Here is an 18,917-nt window from a genome sequence, read left to right as displayed (position 1 = left end):
AGTGACTGGCACACTCCGGACGTGTTTTGATGCAAAATCGGGGTTTATTATACATACAGTAACACAAACGTTTTGGTCATAACTGGACCTTCATCAATGTGCTAAAGAAAAAATACATACAAAGGGAGTGATATCCAAAGCATAGAGGATCAAAATACAAAAAAAAAAAACATAAACAGAATATAATAAACAAAAGTATATACAACACAAAAAGGTCATGTTTACAGAGAAAATTAATAGTAGCAACATAGGAGAACTGTCAAAACGTCAACAGCTGTGACTCCACGTGGCATATTTACTGGGCGGGTAAGTCCTGTGTACCTGATACCCTCACTATCTAGTGGCTCACTAGCGCCATTTACAACATACTATACCTATGCTTCCTGCAGATAGCGTCACCTGTGACACTACCCTGCATCTGCAGATCGTTTCCACAGGCTGGGATCTATATACCTTCAGGTTTTCTTCTGGTAGGAACCATATACCTACATGATCTAGTGGCTCACTGGCACAAGCTATATTATACCAATCTCCCCTGCAGATAGTGCCATCTGGGCCATACTCCCCTGTGTCCATGGACTTCTATTACCTGAATTCCATATAGCTCCAGGCCTTTTTTCTGGTATGTAACCATCCTATATGGCACATCAAGCCTTTTAGTATTACGTTTTGGCCCATTTAGGCACACACAGGTTCATGTCTTTATGTACTCCATTTTCCCTCAGATGCAATTTAGCTCTCACCTCGGGGCTCCTTCAACATACTAGTTATCTAGGTAGGTTTACCTTTCACCCATACCTCACGGCACAGTGTGTCTCTCATCACCACCTTGTTATACCTCCTTCCTCTAGCTCCCTCTTCCGCGTCACCATACCTGCACGTATACGATCAATTGGTTCCAGCATGCATATCTCGGCAAATCCCGTTTTGACGGTTCTCCTATGTTGCTACTATTAATTTTCTTTGTAAACATGACCTTTTTGTGTTGTATATACTTTTGTTTATTATATTGTATGTTTATTTTTTTGTATTTTGATCCTCTATGCTTTGGATATCACTCCCTTTGTATGTATTTTTTCTTTAGCACACTGATGAAGGTCCAGTTACGACCGAAACGTTTGTGTTACTGTATGTATAATAAACCCCGATTTTGCATCACAACACGTCTGGAGTGTGCCAGTCACTGATTTATCTATATATTAACCCCTTAATGACAGCCAATACGTCTTTTAACTGACCTGAGATATTAGGGAATAGCCTCCCCACCCAGGTGACAATCCAGTAGCTGTCGGCTGTCCACTATAGCTGACAACTTGCTGCATCAGCCACGATCAGTGTTTGCACCGTCCAACTCTGTTTAACCCCTTAGATGCTGCTGTCAATAGTGACTACATCATTATAAATGGATAACAGAGTGTGGGGGCTTCCTATTTAACCAAATTGGTGCCCTCAGATCTTGATTTTGTGGTCCTGATGTTTGCCGTGGCAATTCATGACCAAATAGCGGCCTTAGATTCTGATTGCTGTAGTAATCTGTTCAGAAGTTAGAGACATTTAGTTGGTAAAAATACAGATTTTCATTCCTATTATGCCACTTTGCATTAATTCCTGTAAAGCACCTGAAGGGTTAATAAACTACCTGACAGCAGTTTTTGATATGTCAGGGGGTGCCGTTTTTAAAATGGTATCACGTTTGGGGGTTTCCCAATATATGAGACCCTTGAGTCACTTCAAACATGGATAAGTCCCTAAAAAAATAACTTTTGTACATTTCCTTGAAAAAATGAAAAATTGCTGCTGCATTTTTAATCCTCCTCAAATGCTGACAAAATAAAATAACATTTTACAAATGGTGCTGATGTAAAGCAGACATGTGGGAAATGTTATTTATTAATGGTTTGCTGTGGTATGATCATCTGGATTAAAGGGATAATCATTCAAAGTTTGAAAATTGCTAATTTTTTTAAATTTTTCTCATATTTTTGATATTTTTTATAAATAAACACAAAACATATTGACCTAAATTTACAATTATCATAAAGTATAATGTGTCACGAAAAAACACTCTCAAAATCACTGGGATTTGTTGAAGCGTTGCAGAGTTATTACCACATGAAGTGACACTGGTCAGATTTCAAAAATTTGGCTCCGTCACTAAGGGGTTAAGGCTTGGGAGCCTATGACCGTGCACCTCCTTCTTTCGGCTGTACTGAACATTCTCTATATACCGTAACTAGTTTTAGATAACTTGAGTCTCTTCATGTCTGACAGCTTTCCAGTGCCGTTACAGATGCAGGTTGTGTGTGTGTGTGTATGTATGTATGTATGTATATACGAACATAAACCAGCATTGCTCGACTTCCACATTTATGAAAAGCCGTGCACCTGTTTTCTGATAAAATTTTCATAAATGTGTGACTTCTTCAAGCTTTTCCACAGCCCTTGCTACTCTTCTAAAGTGTGGCAGGGTGCTAATTCCCTGCCAAGTTAACTTTTATTTATGCCAAGAGGTAGCATAAATATTAGCAGAAGCCAAACCTGACAAATTTTGTTTTGTGACACATGGGCTGCCCGAGATGTGTCAAATCTAATAAGGGGCGTACACCTCTTCATAAATTTGATGCATTTTACTCCCACACTGTTGGAGAAGAAAATGTTCAGATTCTATAGGTAGTAAACGGCCGCCTGCGTTCTTTCGGAGTACTGAATGATTGATGTGGCTTATGAATGGAGCAATTGAAATGTTGTAATAGATCCAGAATTGTGCTATTGTGCCTAGATGCCAGGCTTTGTGGTCAGTAATCCAAAGTCCCAACTCCTCAATCCACATACTAACTTCAGAAATGGCTAATATTTGTTCCCAAAGTCCATGAGTATACCCTTTTCTGTTCACTTTATAAAAGAGTGCTAGCTGCCTTATGTACAGTTAGCTACCACAACAAGCTAATATTGTGCACATGTCTTTAGAGATTTTTTCCAAAGGGACGGTTTATGAATGGAGTTCATGATTAAAGGGAACCTGTCACCCCGAAAATCGCGGGTGAGGTAAGCCCACCGGCATCAGGGGCTTATCTACAGCATTCTGTAATGCTGTAGATAAGCCCCCGATGTTACCTGAAAGATGAGAAATAGAGGTTATATTATACTCACCCAGGGGCGGTCCTGCTCCGGTGGGTGTCTCAGGTCCGCTCCGGCGCCTCCCATCTTCTTTCCATGACGTCCTCTTCTGATCTTCAGCCACGGCTCCGGCGCAGGCGTACTTTGTCTGCCCTGTTGAGGGCAGATCAAAGTACTGCAGTGCGCAGGCGCCGGGCCTCTCTGACCTTTCCGGTGCCTGCGCACTGCAGTACTTTGTTGTGCCCTCAACAGGGCAGACAAAGTACGCCTGCGCCGGAGCCGTGGCTGAAGATCAGAAGAGGATGTCATGGAAAGAAGATGGGAGGCGCCGCAGCGGACCAGAGACGCCCATCTGACCAGCAGCAGGACCGCCCCTGGGTGAGTATAATCTAACGTCTTTTTCTCCTCTTTCAGGTTACATCGGGGGCTTATCTACAGCATTACAGAATGCAGTAGATAAGCCCCTGATGCCGGTGGGCTTACCTCACCCGCGATTTTCGGGGGGACAGGTTCCCTTTAATAGGAAAAGTTGGATTTTGACACCGACTATTGTCGAATGAGCCGGGTTAATTTTCATTGTGCCAAATGATGGCATCCTAGATAATTAGTATAATCTATAGTGCTGAAGATTCTGTACCTAATGCCAAGGAACTTCATCATCTTGTACAGTATTTCAATACATTTTTTTTTTCTGTTTCTCTTATCTAGCTTGAAGAAAAAAGCTGCAGATCTGGCTCACGTTAAGCAGCGTAATAAAGAGCTGGAGGCCTTGAATGTGAGAAATGAAGCCACACTCAATGCTGCCCTTAATGATAAACGCGATCTTGAAGCGGACTTGGCCAATCTGCATAGTCAGCTGACTAAGGTACTGATTTACTATTCATCTATGTTAAAAAAATATCTGAAGGGTATGCCTGCGCTCCACCGTTCTTCACCAGTGCATAGATGTCATTGCAAACAAACTGCTGAAATGAGTCACTTCTGTATCAATATCCTGTAATATTATAATACAGCTGATATTGTGATTATACAAACTGATATGGTATATTCATATACTGTAACTAAGTTCATATATTCACAAGTCATTTTATACTGTAATCCTTGTGCGGCATCGAGATCCATGACCGATCCATTTATTGTGTCTGATAGTGATAGTTCACATTATACTCCTCCTCCCCCTCAGTACAAAAGCCATACTTTCCAATGCAATTTACTGATGGAGCTAGTTACCATTCAGTAAGGGGTGACCGCTTCATAGTCTGCACGCATATAAAGGATAGTTAGAAAAGTGCTAATTTAGAAGGACTGTAAGGTTGTGTGCACACGTTGCTGATTTTATGCATTTTTTTTTTTGGCGTTTTTCGCTATAAAACCGCAAAAAAAAAAAAAAAAAAAACAGCATACATTATGCATCCCATCATTTAGAATGAATTCCGCAATTTTTGTGCACATGATGCGTTTTTTTCTGCAAAAAAAAAAGCATCGTGGTAAAAAACGCGGCTTGTTCATTAATTTTGCGGATTTTTTTTTACAGATTTTCCACTATATAATGCATTGGGAAATGTCCGGAAAAATCCGCCAAAAAAAACGCAGATTTCTTGCAGAAAATTTAAGGTTTTTCTCAGGAAATTTCTGCCAGAAATCCTGAATGTGTGCTCATAGCCTAAGAGAAAAGACAGACAAGGCAGTACATTTTAAGGCCATTTTGAGTTTTTGCCTGTTAAAACTTTTCCAAATAAGTGGGCAAAATACGTTGTAGCACCCATGGAGTAGAGTTTGAGGGCTGAATCTGGATATAAAACAGATTGAGGTGCTTTTTGGCTCTAAAATGTCTAAAACCTCAAATTTATGGAGTTTGTAAGCACAAAATGACCATTCAAACCAAGTACAAGAGCTCGATGCACCATTTCCTTGGCGTGGCCAAACTTTCTAGTACCTGTTCCCACCCTCTATCTCTGCCCCCTCTATTTTGATTGACAACTACTGAATACAGTGCCATTCCACATGATTCAATTTCATTACTTTCCTCTGAGGAGATGTTTTCAAAACAGACCATGTTCTGCTATTTGGAGCTTCCTGTGGCAATCAGACATGGATATAATATCTAGGCTAAATAATAAGCAGATCCTTGCCACCGAAATGCCTGTAGACCTGTACTTGGATTTGCCTCATTGTGACACAATAGTGTTTTAATCCAATGTGTTTGTGTGTATTTTCCATGCCTAAATTCTAAACCAAAAAAAAAAGCCATTGCACATTTCCATATGAAATGTTTGGCAGATATGAGCTAAACAATTGATTGTTTTGTGTACTATGCATTGCTGTGGACTATAATACAGTGCGGCAAAAAAATACCTTGCATATAGAATCCGCATCATGATTTCACTTCTTAAAAAGTGCACACAATGGGGGAGAGACAGTTTTTGATTAATATGTAGGGGTGAACATTATGAAATATCCACAGTGATACGCTTGAATGTTAAGATTTTGTGGTTTAGTTGAACTTGTATAAAGATTTTTTATTAATTACTGTAATGAGCAGTGCCACGTGACCGCTCACTACAGGAAGAAGCTGCCACTCCCGGAGACGTGGGACATGCGGGGACCGCGCCGGGAGCAGGTGAGTATGTCATATTCACCTTTCTGCGTTCCGCCGCCGTCCCATCTTCCGCATCCTCTGCAGTGACTGTTCAGGTCAGAGGACGCGATGACTTATTAGTGTGCGCGCTGCCCTCTGCCTGAACAGTCAGTGCGGAGAGACGGGACGCTGAGGAGCAGCAACGAGAGGTAATTATGTCATTTTTTTTTTTTTTGTGCAGCAGCAGCGTTACATGTGGCACAATGCTATATGGAGCGTCTATGGGGCCATAAAGAACTGCATGGAGCATTATATGGGGCATCTATGGGGCCATAACTGCATGGAGCATTATATGGGGAATCTTTGGGGCCATAACTGCATGGAGCATTATATGGGGCATCTATGGGGACATAACTGCATGGAGCATTATATGGGGAATCTTTGGGGCCATAACTGCATGGAGCATTATATGGGGCCATAAAGAACTGCATGGAGCATTATATGGGGCATCTATGTGGCCATAAAGAACTGCATGGAGAATTATATGGGGCCATAAAGAACTGCATGGAGCATTATATGGAGCATCTATGGGGCCATAAAAAACTGCATGGAGCATTATATTGGAGCATCTATGGGGCCATAAAGAACTGCATGGAGCATTATATGGAGCATCTATGGGGCCATAAAGAACTGCATGGAGCATTATATGGGGCATCTATGGGGCCATAACTGCATGGAGCATTATATGGGGCCATAACTGCATGGAGCATTATATGGGGCATCTATGGGGCCATAAAGAACTGCATGGAGAATTATATGGGGCATCTATGGGACCATAAAGAACTGCATGGAGCATTATATGGAGCATCTATGGGGCCATAAAGAACTGCATGGAGCATTATATGGGGCCATAAAAAACTGCATGGAGCATTATATGGGGCATTTATGGGGCCATAAAGAACTGCATGGGGCATCTATGGGGCATCTATGGGGCCATAAAGAACTGCATGGAGCATTATATGGGGCATCTATGGGGCCATAAAGAACTGCATGGAGCATTATATGGGGCCATAAAGAACTGCATGGAGCATTATATGGGACATTTATGGGGCCATAAAGAACTGCATGGAGCATTATATGGAGCATCTATGGGGCCATAAAGAACTGCATGGAGCATTATATGGGGCCATAAAAAACTGCATGGAGCATTATATGGGGCATTTATGGGGCCATAAAGAACTGCATGGGGCATCTATGGGGCATCTGTGGGGCCATAAAGAACTGCATGGAGCATTATATGGGGCATCTATGGGGCCATAAAGAACTGCATGGAGCATTATATGGGGCCATAAAGAACTGCATGGAGCATTATATGGGACATTTATGGGGCCATAAAGAACTGCATGGAGCATTATATGGGGCATCTATGGGGCCATAAAGAACTGCATGGAGCATTATATGGGGCCATAAAGAACTGCATGGAGCATTATATGGGGCCATAAAGAACTGCATGGAGCATTATATGGGGCATTTATGGGGCCATAAAGAACTGCATGGAGAATTATATGGGGCCATAAAGAACTGCATGGAGCATTATATGGAGCATCTATGGGGCCATAAAAAACTGCATGGAGCATTATATTGGAGCATCTATGGGGCCATAAAGAACTGCATGGAGCATTATATGGAGCATCTATGGGGCCATAAAGAACTGCATGGAGCATTATATGGGGCATCTATGGGGCCATAACTGCATGGAGCATTATATGGGGCCATAACTGCATGGAGCATTATATGGGGCATCTATGGGGCCATAAAGAACTGCATGGAGAATTATATGGGGCATCTATGGGACCATAAAGAACTGCATGGAGCATTATATGGAGCATCTATGGGGCCATAAAGAACTGCATGGAGCATTATATGGGGCCATAAAAAACTGCATGGAGCATTATATGGGGCATTTATGGGGCCATAAAGAACTGCATGGGGCATCTATGGGGCCATAAAGAACTGCATGGAGCATTATATGGGGCATCTATGGGGCCATAAAGAACTGCATGGAGCATTATATGGGGCCATAAAGAACTGCATGGAGCATTATATGGGACATTTATGGGGCCATAAAGAACTGCATGGAGCATTATATGGAGCATCTATGGGGCCATAAAGAACTGCATGGAGCATTATATGGGGCCATAAAAAACTGCATGGAGCATTATATGGGGCATTTATGGGGCCATAAAGAACTGCATGGGGCATCTATGGGGCCATAAAGAACTGCATGGAGCATTATATGGGGCATCTATGGGGCCATAAAGAACTGCATGGAGCATTATATGGGGCCATAAAGAACTGCATGGAGCATTATATGGGACATTTATGGGGCCATAAAGAACTGCATGGAGCATTATATGGGGCATCTATGGGGCCATAAAGAACTGCATGGAGCATTATATGGGGCCATAAAGAACTGCATGGAGCATTATATGGGGCCATAAAGAACTGCATGGAGCATTATATGGGGCATTTATGGGGCCATAAAGAACTGCATGGAGAATTATATGGGGCCATAAAGAACTGCATGGAGCATTATATGGGGAATCTATGGGGCCATAAAGAACTGCATGGAGCATTATATTGGGCATCTATGGGGCCATAAAGAACTGCATGGAGCATTATATGGGGCCATAAAGAACTGCATGGAGCATTATATGGGGCATTTATGGGGCCATAAAGAACTGCATGGAGAATTATATGGGGCCATAAAGAACTGCATGGAGCATTATATGGGGAATCTATGGGGCCATAAAGAACTGCATGGAGCATTATATTGGGCATTTATGGGGCCATAAAGAACTGCATGGAGCATTATATGGGGCATCTATGGGGCCATAAAGAACTGCATGGAGCATTATATAGAGCATCTATGGGGCCATAAAGAACTGCATGGAGCATTATATGGGTCATCTTATGGTGCCATAATGAACTGTATGGAGCATTATATGGGGCCTATTTTGTATGGAGCATTTTATGGGGCCATAATTAACAGTATGGATCATTATATGGGGCTCCTGATTCAATATGGATATTCAAAAACACTTAACCTACTGATGTCTCAATTAATTTTACTTGTATTATTTTTTATTTTTGACATTTACCGGTAGGTGCTGCATTTTCTTCCCTAGGCTTATACTCGAGTCAATAAATTTTCCCAGTTTTTTGTTGCAAAATTAGGTGGGTTGGCTTATACTCGAGTATATTCGGTAATATCACTTTTTCCGGTAGGTACGGGCCCCCTCATCCCCATACTGGTAGGTATGGGCCCCCTCATTCCCGTCCTGGTAGGCACAGCCCCATCAGAGAAACATAAAGTAAAAAAAAAAAAAAACATCTTGCTTAAATTCCTGCGCTCCCTCGCAGCGTCCTGTTGTGATGCCAGCAACTGATTTATACTTGTAAGCAGCGCACAGCAGGAACATCATGTTCTGCTTACAAGCCGAGGACATCTTCTGGAATACTCACTGCTCTCCACGCCAGGTCTGTGCGTGGAGAGCAGTGAATATTCATTGCTCTTTAATAGCGAGCAGAGTCTGCCGCCGGCTTCCTGCAGCTGCTGGGCATTCACGTGTGCTCGCTACTAAAGGGAATGAATATTCACTGTATTCCATGCCTATGGGAGTGGAGATAAGTGAATATTCATTGCCTTAAGTAGCGGGCACACATGATCGCCCGGCAGCTGCAGGAAGCCAGTGGCTGTTAACACTGTGCTAGCTATTAAAGAGAAATGAATATTCACTGCTTTCCATTCCCATGGGTGTGGAATCCAGTGAATAATAATCCTCTTTAGCAACGGGCACAAAAGTTAGCCGCAGCAGCCGGATCCTGCCTCCTGTGAGCCACTACCCCACCACAGCCAGAGCAGGTATATCTGGACTATAAGATGCACCTCCCAATTTCCTCCACATTTTTGGAGGAAAAAAGTGCGTCTTATAGTCTGAAAAGTACCGTAGGCCTGGTCCATAAATGGGTAAAGCAATTAGAGCTGCTAATTATTATTTTAAAAAAACATTACCGGTCAATAAACTAATTTTTGGCTCTTTATGTGCTGAATCCTTTAATCACTAGTATATGTGTGTGTCAACATCTTGCTTTGTCATTCCACCAGGCTGAAGATGCTCACTCTGTCGCTAAAAGGCAACTGGAAAGTGAGACTTTGATGCGTGTAGACTTGGAGAATCGTTGCCAGAGTTTGCAGGAAGAGCTGGAGTTTAGAAAGCATGCACATGACGAGGTACGGACGTTGTATTGAATAAACTTCATTATCAGAATAAATAATCATTGTACCCGAAGAATGTAAGTCCGCAAGGACAGGGTCCTCTCCACTCTGTACCAGTCTGTCATTGTAAATTTGTTTAACCCCTCTGTGACCTTAGACGTACTATCCCGTCGAGGTGCCCTGGGCTTATCTGACCCTGGACGGGATAGTACGTCATAGCCGATCGGCTGCGCTCACGGGGGGAGCGCGGCCGATCGCGGCCGGGTGTCAGCTGCTTATCGCAGCTGACATCCGGCACTATGTGCCAGGAGCGGTCACGGACTGCCCCCGGCACATTAACCCCTGGCACACCGCGATCAAAGATGATCGCGATGTGCCGGCGGTGCAGGGAAGCACCGCGCAGGGAGGGGGCTCCCTGCGGGCTTCCCTGAGCCCCCCGCAGCAACGCGATGTGATCGCGTTGCTGCGAGGGTCTCCTCACCTCCCTCCCTGCTCGAGCCCCGGATCCAAGATGGCCGCGGATCCGGGTCCTGCAGGGAGGGAGGTGGCTTCACAGAGCCTGCTTAGAGAAGGCACTGTGAAGCAGCCTGCACTCCTATCAGATCAGTGATCTGACAGAGTGCTGTGCAAACTGTCAGATCACGGATCTGTGATGTCCCCCCCCCCCTGGGACAAAGTAAAAAAGTAAAAAAAAAATTTTCCAAATGTGTAAAAAAAAATAAAAAAAAATATTCCAAAATAATGAAAAAAAAATAAAAATATTATTCCCATAAATACATTTCTTCATCTAAATAAAAAAAAAAAACCAATAAAAGTACACATATTTAGTATCGCCGCGTCCGTAACGACCCGACCTATAAAACTGTCCCACTAGTTAACCCCTTCAGTAATCACCGTAAGAAAAAAAAAAAAAAAAAAAAACGAGGCAAAAAACAACGCTTTATTATCATACCGCCGAACAAAAAGTGGAATAACACGCGATCAAAAGGACAGATATAAATAGCCATGGTACCGCTGAAAGCGTCATATTGTCCCGCAAAAAAAGAGCCGCCATACAGCATCATCAGCAAAAAAATAAAAAAGTTATAGTCCTGAGAATAAAGCGATGCAAAAATAATTATTTTTTCTGTAAAATAGTTTTTATCGTATAAAAGCACCAAACCATAAAAAAATGATATAAATGAGGTATCGCTGTAATCGTACTGACCCGAAGAATAAAACTGATTTATCAATTTTACCAAACGCGGAACGGTATAAACGCCTCCCCCAATAGAAATTCATGAATAGCTGGCTTTTGGTCATTCTTCCTCACAAAAATCGGAATAAAAAGCGATAAAAAAATGTCACGTGCCCAAAAATGTTTTCAATAAAAACGTCAACTCGTCCCGCAAAAAACAAGACCTCACATGACTCTGTGGACCAAAATATGGAAAAATTATAGCTCTCAAAATGTGGTATTGCAAAAAATATTTTTTGCAATAAAAAGGGTCTTTCAGTGTGTGACGGCTGCCAATCATAAAAATCCGCTAAAAAACTCGCTATAAAAGTAAATCAAACCCCCCTTCATCACCCCCTTAGTTAGGGAAAAATAAAAAAAAATGTATTTATTTCCATTTTCCCGCTAGGGCTAGGGTTAGGGCTAGGGTTAGGGTTAGGGCTAGGGTTAGGGCTAGGGTTAGGGCTAGGGTTAGGGCTAGGGTTAGGGTTAGGGCTAGGGTTAGGGCTAGGGTTAGGGCTAGGGTTAGGGCTAGGGTTAGGGCTAGGGTTAGGGTTAGGGCTAGGGTTAGGGCTAGGGTTAGGGTTGGGGCTACAGTTAGGGTTGGGGCTAAAGTTAGGGTTAGGGCTAGGGTTAGGGCTAGGGTTAGGGTTAGGGCTAGGGCTAGGGCTAGGGTTAGGGTTGGGGCTACAGTTAGGGTTGGGGCTAAAGTTAGGGTTAGGGTTTAGATTACATTTACAGTTGGGAATAGGGTTGGGATTAGGGTTAGGGGTGTGTCAGGGTTAGAGGTGTGGTTAGGGTTACCGTTGGAATTAGGGTTAGGGGTGTGTTTAGATTAGGGTTTCAGTTATAATTGGGGGGTTTCCACTGTTTCGGCACATCAGGGGCTCTCCAAACACGACATGGCGTCCGATCTCAATTCCAGCCAATTCTGCGTTGAAAAAGTAAAACAGTGCTCCTTCCCTTCCGAGCTCTCCTGTGTGCCCAAACAGGGGTTTACCCCAACATATGGGGTATCAGCGTACTCAGGACAAATTGGACAACAACTTTTGTGGACCAATTTCTCCTGTTACCCTTGGGAAAATACAAAACTGGGGGCTAAAAAATAATTTTTGTGGGAAAACAAAAAGATTTTTTATTTTCACGGCTCTGCGTTATAAACTGCAGTGAAACACCTGGGGGTTCAAAGTTCTCACAACACATCTAGATAAGTTCATTGAGGGGTCTAGTTTCCAATATGGGGTCACTTGTGGGGGGTTTCTACTGTTTAGGTACATTAGGGGCTCTGCAAACGCAATGTGACGCCTGCAGACCAATCCATCTAAGTCTGCATTCCAAATGATGCTCCTTCCCTTCCGAGCCCTCCCATGCGCCCAAACGGTGGTTCCCCCCCACATATCGGGTATCAGCGTACTCAGGACAAATTGGACAACAACATTTAGGGTCCAATTTCTCCTGCTAACCTTGGAAAAATACAAAACTGGGGGCTAAAATATATAATTTTTGTGGAAAAAAAATATTTTTTATTTGCATGGCTCTGCGTTATAAACTGTAGTGAAATACTTGGGGGTTCAAAGCTCTCACAACACATCAAGATGAGTTCCTTAGGGGGTCTACTTTCCAAAATGGTGTCACTTGTGGGGGGTTTCTACTGTTTAGGTACATTAGGGGCTCTGCAAACGCAATGTGACGCCTGCAGACCATTCCATCTAAGTCTGCATTCCAAATGGCGCTCCTTCCCTTCCGAACCCTCCCATGCGCCCAAACGGTGGTTCCCCCCCACATATGGGGTATCAGCGTACTCAGGACAAATTGGACAACAACTTTTGGGGTCCAATTTCTTCTCTTACTCTTGGAAAAATAAAAAATTGGGGGCAAAAATATAATTTTTGTGAAAAAAATATGATTTTTTATTTTTACGGTTCTGCATTATAAACTTCTGTGAAGCACTTGGTGGGTCAAAGTGCTCACCACACCTCTAGATAAGTTCCTTAGGGGGTCTACTTTCCAAAATGGTGTCACTTGTGGGGGGTTTCAATGTTAAGGCACATCAGTGGCTCTCCAAACGCAACATGGCGTCCCATCTCAATTCCTGTCAATTTTGCATTGAAAAGTCAAATAGCGCTCCTTCCCTTCCGAGCTCTCCCATGCGCCCAAACAGTGGTTTACTGCCACATATGGGGTATCAGCGTACTCAGGACAAATTGGACAACAACTTTTTGGGTCCAATTTCTCCTGTTACCCTTGGTAAAATAAAACAAATTGGAGCTGAAGTAAATTTTTTGTGTAAAAAAGTTAAATGTTCATTTTTATTTAAACATTCCAAAAATTCCTATTAAACACCTGAAGGGTTAATAAACTTCTTGAATGTGGTTTTGAGCACCTTGAGGGGTGCAGTTTTTAGAATGGTGTCACACTTGGGCATTTTCTATCATATAGACCCCTCAAAATGACTTCAAATGAGACGTGGTCCCTAAAAAAAAATGGTGTTGTAAAAATGAGAAATTGCTGGTCAACTTTTAACCCTTATAACTCCCTAACAAAAAAAAAAATTGGTTCCAAAATTATGCTGATGTAAAGGAGACATGTGGGAAATGTTACTTATTAAGTATTTTGTGTGACATATCTCTGTGATTTAATTGCATAAAAATTCAAAGTTTGAAAATTGCGAAATTTTCAAAATTTTCGCCAAATTTCCGTTTTTTTCACAAATAAACGCAGGTACTATCAAAGAAATTTTACCACTATCATGAAGTACAATATGTCATGAGAAAACAATGTCAGAATCACCAGGATCCGTTGAAGCGTTTCGGAGTTATAACCTCATAAAGGGACAGTGGTCAGAATTGTAATAATTGGCCTGGTCATTAACGTGCAAACCACCCTTGGGGGTAAAGGGGTTAATGTTAACGATATCTATAACCCTGTATGTAACCCCTTTTCACATCTACACCACCATGGAATTAATGGTGCTATATAAATAATAAGTAATAATCAGAACTGGTTAACACTCAACTGCTGTTTCAATTATCTTTATATTGAAACTTCTAGGAGTTCAGAGAGACAAGGAAGCGGCATGAGCGCAGTTTAGTAGAAATAGATAAAGGCCAGAAGTATGAATATGAATCCAAGCTGGCCCAAGCCCTTGATGAGCTTAGGAAACAGCATGATGAACAAGTTGGACTTTACAAAGAAGAGATGGAACAGACTTACCAGGAAAAGGTAATATTAAAGTATTGTTACTTTATGTATATGCACATTAAAAATTATGAAGGCAAATAAGGAACTCTATATGCTTACTGTTCTGGCATATAGCCGATAACCTTGTAACTGGAGGCTGCTTGAATCCAGCTGGTGTAGCGCGTCTGTCCGGTAAGTATAAAAAAAAATACTTCTTTAAAACAGTGTCCAGGAAAAACTTCAAAACAGACGTCTTTTTGGATTAAAACGTCCTTAATCACAGTATGATATGATATACTATGATTAAGGGCGTTTTTCACCAAAAAATGCATCGGTTTTAACATTTTTCTTAAACATTGTTCGTTTTAATGGGTTTAAGTAGTTATTTTATACTTCCCAGACGGACGTGCTGCATTTTCCCTTCCTCCTTTTCCACATTTAAGTTGCCAAAATATGGCGGATGGTTTTTAATGGTTGGTATAGTAAAGAACTATTCTGTTACATTTGGCTATTTGTTTTCTTACCCCATTAAGTGTCCCTTTAAGTTGTAGGTCCCAATTCATTGTTGCCTTTTCCTTTTTTTTTTTTCCTTTTTCCCCTCTTTATGTGGGCGGAGTTTAGCATTTCCAGATGTTTAATTCATCAAGTGTGACAATTTATAAAATCGCAAAATTTGGTGCAACTCCATTCTAGTTCCCCCTGGTGTATTTTTGAGTATTTTTTTTTTTTTGCATCAGTTTACAGAACGTGCAACTTTTGGTGCCAAAAATTAGCAAAAACAGTAGGGGAAAAATAAAAATTTGACTTTGTTCAAAGGCGCTTTCGTGATTTGAAGATTTTTGGCACGTAAACGTATTAATACTAGAGGACAAAAAAGGGAAAGTGACTTAAAAATACCACAATCAATGTTCGATTATTGGAATATATAATGTAGTCTTCGTTATTATTGTCTTACTGACACCCTGAGTCTTGTCATACTTTTCTATTTAATAAAGTAATATCTGCTACTTTTCAGTTGGACAACATCAGGCGTTCCTCTGATCACAGTGACGCGGAGGCAAAAGCAGTCCGAGAAGAGCTGAGTGAGGCACGAATGAGGGTGGAGGCACTCAGCTACCAACTTACAAATCTGCAGAAGCAGGTAGAATATTTGACTAGTAACATTTCTCTCATACCAGGTAATGCTAAGCTGCTGTTTAATTGTGCAGGTGGATACTCGAGAAAAAAAAAAAACAAACCTTAGAACTTTGCTGACATAACTTTTTAATTTTTATTCTGCATTTCAGTTAAATGCATCAGAAAATCGTGTCCATGAGTTAGAGGAGATGCTATCCAATGACCGTGACAAATATCGTAAACTTCTAGACAGCAAAGAGAGAGAACTGGCAGCCATGAGAGACCACATACAGAGACAGTTGACTGAATATCAAGAATTGCTAGATGTGAAATATGCCCTTGATATGGAGATAAGTGCATACCGCAAGTTGTTGGAAGGAGAAGAGGAGAGGTAACAATGGCACATGAATTTGCATCTTAAATTGCTGTGAGAATTGATTGCCGCAGTCAATTCCCCCCCACCCCTCCCTCCTCATCCAAGAACCATAGCTATTTTCTCTCCATTAACCCCTTCCCTCCGCGGCCCTTTTTCGTTTGTTTTCATTTTTTGCTCCCCTTCTTCCCAGAGCCATAACTTTTTTTATTTTTCCGTCAATATGGCCATGTGAGGGCTTATTTTTTGCGAAACAAGTTGTACTTTTGAACGACATCATTGGTTTTAGCATATTGTGTACTAGAAAACGGGAAAAAAATTCCAAGTGCTGTGAAATTGCAAAAGTGCAATCCCACTTTTTTGATTGGCTTTTTTACTAGGTTCACTAAATGCTAAAACTGACCTGCCATTATGATTCTCCAGGTCATTACGATTTCATAGACACCAAACATGGCTAGGTTCTCTTTTATCTAAGTGGTGAAAAAAAATTCCAAACTTTGCTAAAAAAAATAAAAATTGCGCCATTTTCCGATACCTGTAGTGTCTCCATTTTTCATGATCTGGGGTCGGGTGAAGGCTTATTTTTTGAGTGCTGAGCTGGTGTTTTTAATGATAGCATTTTGGTGCAGATACGTTCTTTTGATCGTCCGTAATTGCATTTTAATGCAATGTCGCGGCGACCAAAAAAAAGCGTAATTCTGGCGTTTCAATTTTTTTTTCTCGCTACGCTGTTTAGAGATCAGGTTAATCCTTTTTTTTATTGATAGGGCGATTCTGAATGCGGCAATACCAAATGTGCAGGTTTAATTTTTTCATTTTTTTTTTTCATTTTTTTTTTTATTGATTTATTTTGAATGGGGCGAAAGGGGGGTGATTTAAACTTTTTATTTTTTTATTTTTTTCACAACTTTTTTTTTTTTTTTTAAACTTTTGCCATGCTTCAATAGCCTCCATAGGAGGCTAGAAGCTGACACAACTCGATCGCCTCTGCTACATAGCAGCAATCAGATCACTGCTATGCAGCAGAAATGCAGGTGTGCTTTGATCGCAGACCACAGGGTGGCGTTCACAGCAGGCTGGCATCAGAGGTCTCAAGGACCTCTATGGTTGCAATGCAGCAGCATCGCTGACCCCCGATCATGCGTCAGTTAAATGCCGCTGTCAGCGTTTGACAGCGGCATTTAACTAGTTAACAGTCGCGGGTGAATCGTGATTTCACCCGCCGCTATTGCGGGCACATGTCAGCTGTTCAAAACAGCTGACATATCCCGGCTTTGATGCGGGCTCACCGCCAGAGCCCTGCATCAAAGCGGTGGATCTGACCTTGGACGTACTATCCCGTCTGAGGTCAGAAAGAGGTTAAAGAGAAATCAATATTCATCACCCTCCACGCCCATTGGCGTGGTATGTAGTGAATATTCATTTCTCTTTAGGCGCTGGCACAGGAGTTAGCCGCAGCCACCGATTCCTGCCTCTGTGACTCGCTGCTCCGCCAATGCCGCTCCCCCACCACAGTCAGAGCTGGTATATCCGGACTATTAGACGCACCCCCCGTTTTCCTCCACATTTTTTGAGGAAAAAAGTGCGCCTTATAGTCCGACAAGTACGGTAAACAGTAACAATGACCTGGTAATTTGACTCTTCATGTCCATACAATTTTGGACATGCTCAATTATAAAGTACTTTATTTAATGCTTTTAAAAAAAAATTGAGAACTTCATTCATAGTAGCCATAACGTTTTGTCGATGGAGGTACACAAGTGCGTGCTTTTTTGCGTGGCGCGCTATTGTTTTTATTGGTACCATTTTAGAAGATGTACAACTTCATTGTTTGTTTTTGTCACCTTCCCTGGCATTTGTCTTTAAAGGGAACCTGTCAGCAGTTTTGGCCGATATAAGATACGGCCACTGCCTTTCAGGGCTTATCTACAGCATTCTATAATAATGTATATCTGGCCCCTACCCGACCTGAAAGATAAGAAAAATAAGTTTTATTATACACACCTGTGGGTGCGGTCTGGTCCGATGAGTGTCGCAGGTCTGGGTCCGGCACCTCCCATCTTATGATCGCCGCCCTCCTGTTGCTTCATCGCTCCCCGACATCGTGCTCCTGCGCAGGCATACTTATCTGCCCTGTTAAGGCCGGTAGAGGTCAGAGGCCCAGCGCCTGCGCACTGCAGTACTTTGCTCTGCCCTCAACAGCTTTAGATAAGCCCTGAAAGGCGGTGGCCACATCTTATATCGGCCAAAACTCCTTTGCCTCATTGGGGGACACAGGACCATGGGTATATGCTGCTGCCACTAGGAGGCAGACATTAAGTGAATATAACAAAATTAGCTCCTCTTCCTCTGCAGTATACACCTACCTACCACTTGCTCTGTCCGAACCAGTTCATGCTTAGTGTCTGTAGGAGGCACATGGGTCTGGTCTTCAGACCACAATTTTTTATTCTCATTTTATTCTTACTTTGTTTCATTCTTATCCTTTTAATGGATTACAAGGGGCGAAAGATCCCTTCAGGGTTGCGATCTCACCCCAACCAACAGGCGGCAATGTGGAGTGTCGCCTCCACGTACCCAGTCCTGCACATCTACTTTGTTACCCCAGTGACATAGTATCCCACCCTGCAGGGACTGTGATCACGGCTGTGCTCAGGAGCCCTCCGCCGCTACTGAACCAAGGTTACCTAGCCCCCCCTGAGCGGACTTCATCGCTGTCACAGTCCATGAAGTCACTGGCAGAGATACAGCCTCTCCTCTATCCAGGAGCCTTCGCCAACCTCTCGGAGGATTCCTTCCCTCACATTAGAGTGGCGACGGAACCCCTTAAGGGCTCCGCTCTCCCCAGACCTGCAACAGGCCGAAACGCAGAATGTCGCCTCCACATACCCCCTCCTGCACCATTTTTTTTCTTTTTTTATGGGCCTGCCTGTGATCTTCCAGGGCAACTGATCCCTGCAGGGTACCACTCTCCCTACACCAGCAACAGATGGGCACATGGAGTGTTTCCTCCACGTACCCCCCTCTGTACCAAGGCTCACACCGTCCTTTTTTCCCT

At 42.5% G+C, this 18,917-nt stretch overlaps 1 protein-coding gene across 1 annotated transcript in view; it reads left to right on the top strand.

Moving 5' to 3' along the window:
- The window catches only part of LMNB2 (lamin B2), a 101,947-nt gene that overhangs the window by 64,459 nt on the left and 18,571 nt on the right, over positions 1-18,917 (top strand). Inside the window, exons 3-7 of the mRNA XM_069740857.1 lie at positions 3,826-3,982; positions 9,864-9,989; positions 14,242-14,412; positions 15,386-15,511; positions 15,657-15,877. Coding sequence (XP_069596958.1) covers positions 3,826-3,982; positions 9,864-9,989; positions 14,242-14,412; positions 15,386-15,511; positions 15,657-15,877 — 801 coding nt within the window. The remainder of the gene's footprint in view (positions 1-3,825; positions 3,983-9,863; positions 9,990-14,241; positions 14,413-15,385; positions 15,512-15,656; positions 15,878-18,917) is intronic.

Source organism: Ranitomeya imitator, chromosome 1 (assembly GCF_032444005.1).
Source record: "Ranitomeya imitator isolate aRanImi1 chromosome 1, aRanImi1.pri, whole genome shotgun sequence".
NCBI classification, from domain to species: Eukaryota; Metazoa; Chordata; class Amphibia; order Anura; family Dendrobatidae; genus Ranitomeya; species Ranitomeya imitator.
The sequence above is the reverse complement of the archived record's forward strand: the minus strand, read 5'-3'. Positions and strand labels throughout refer to the sequence as shown.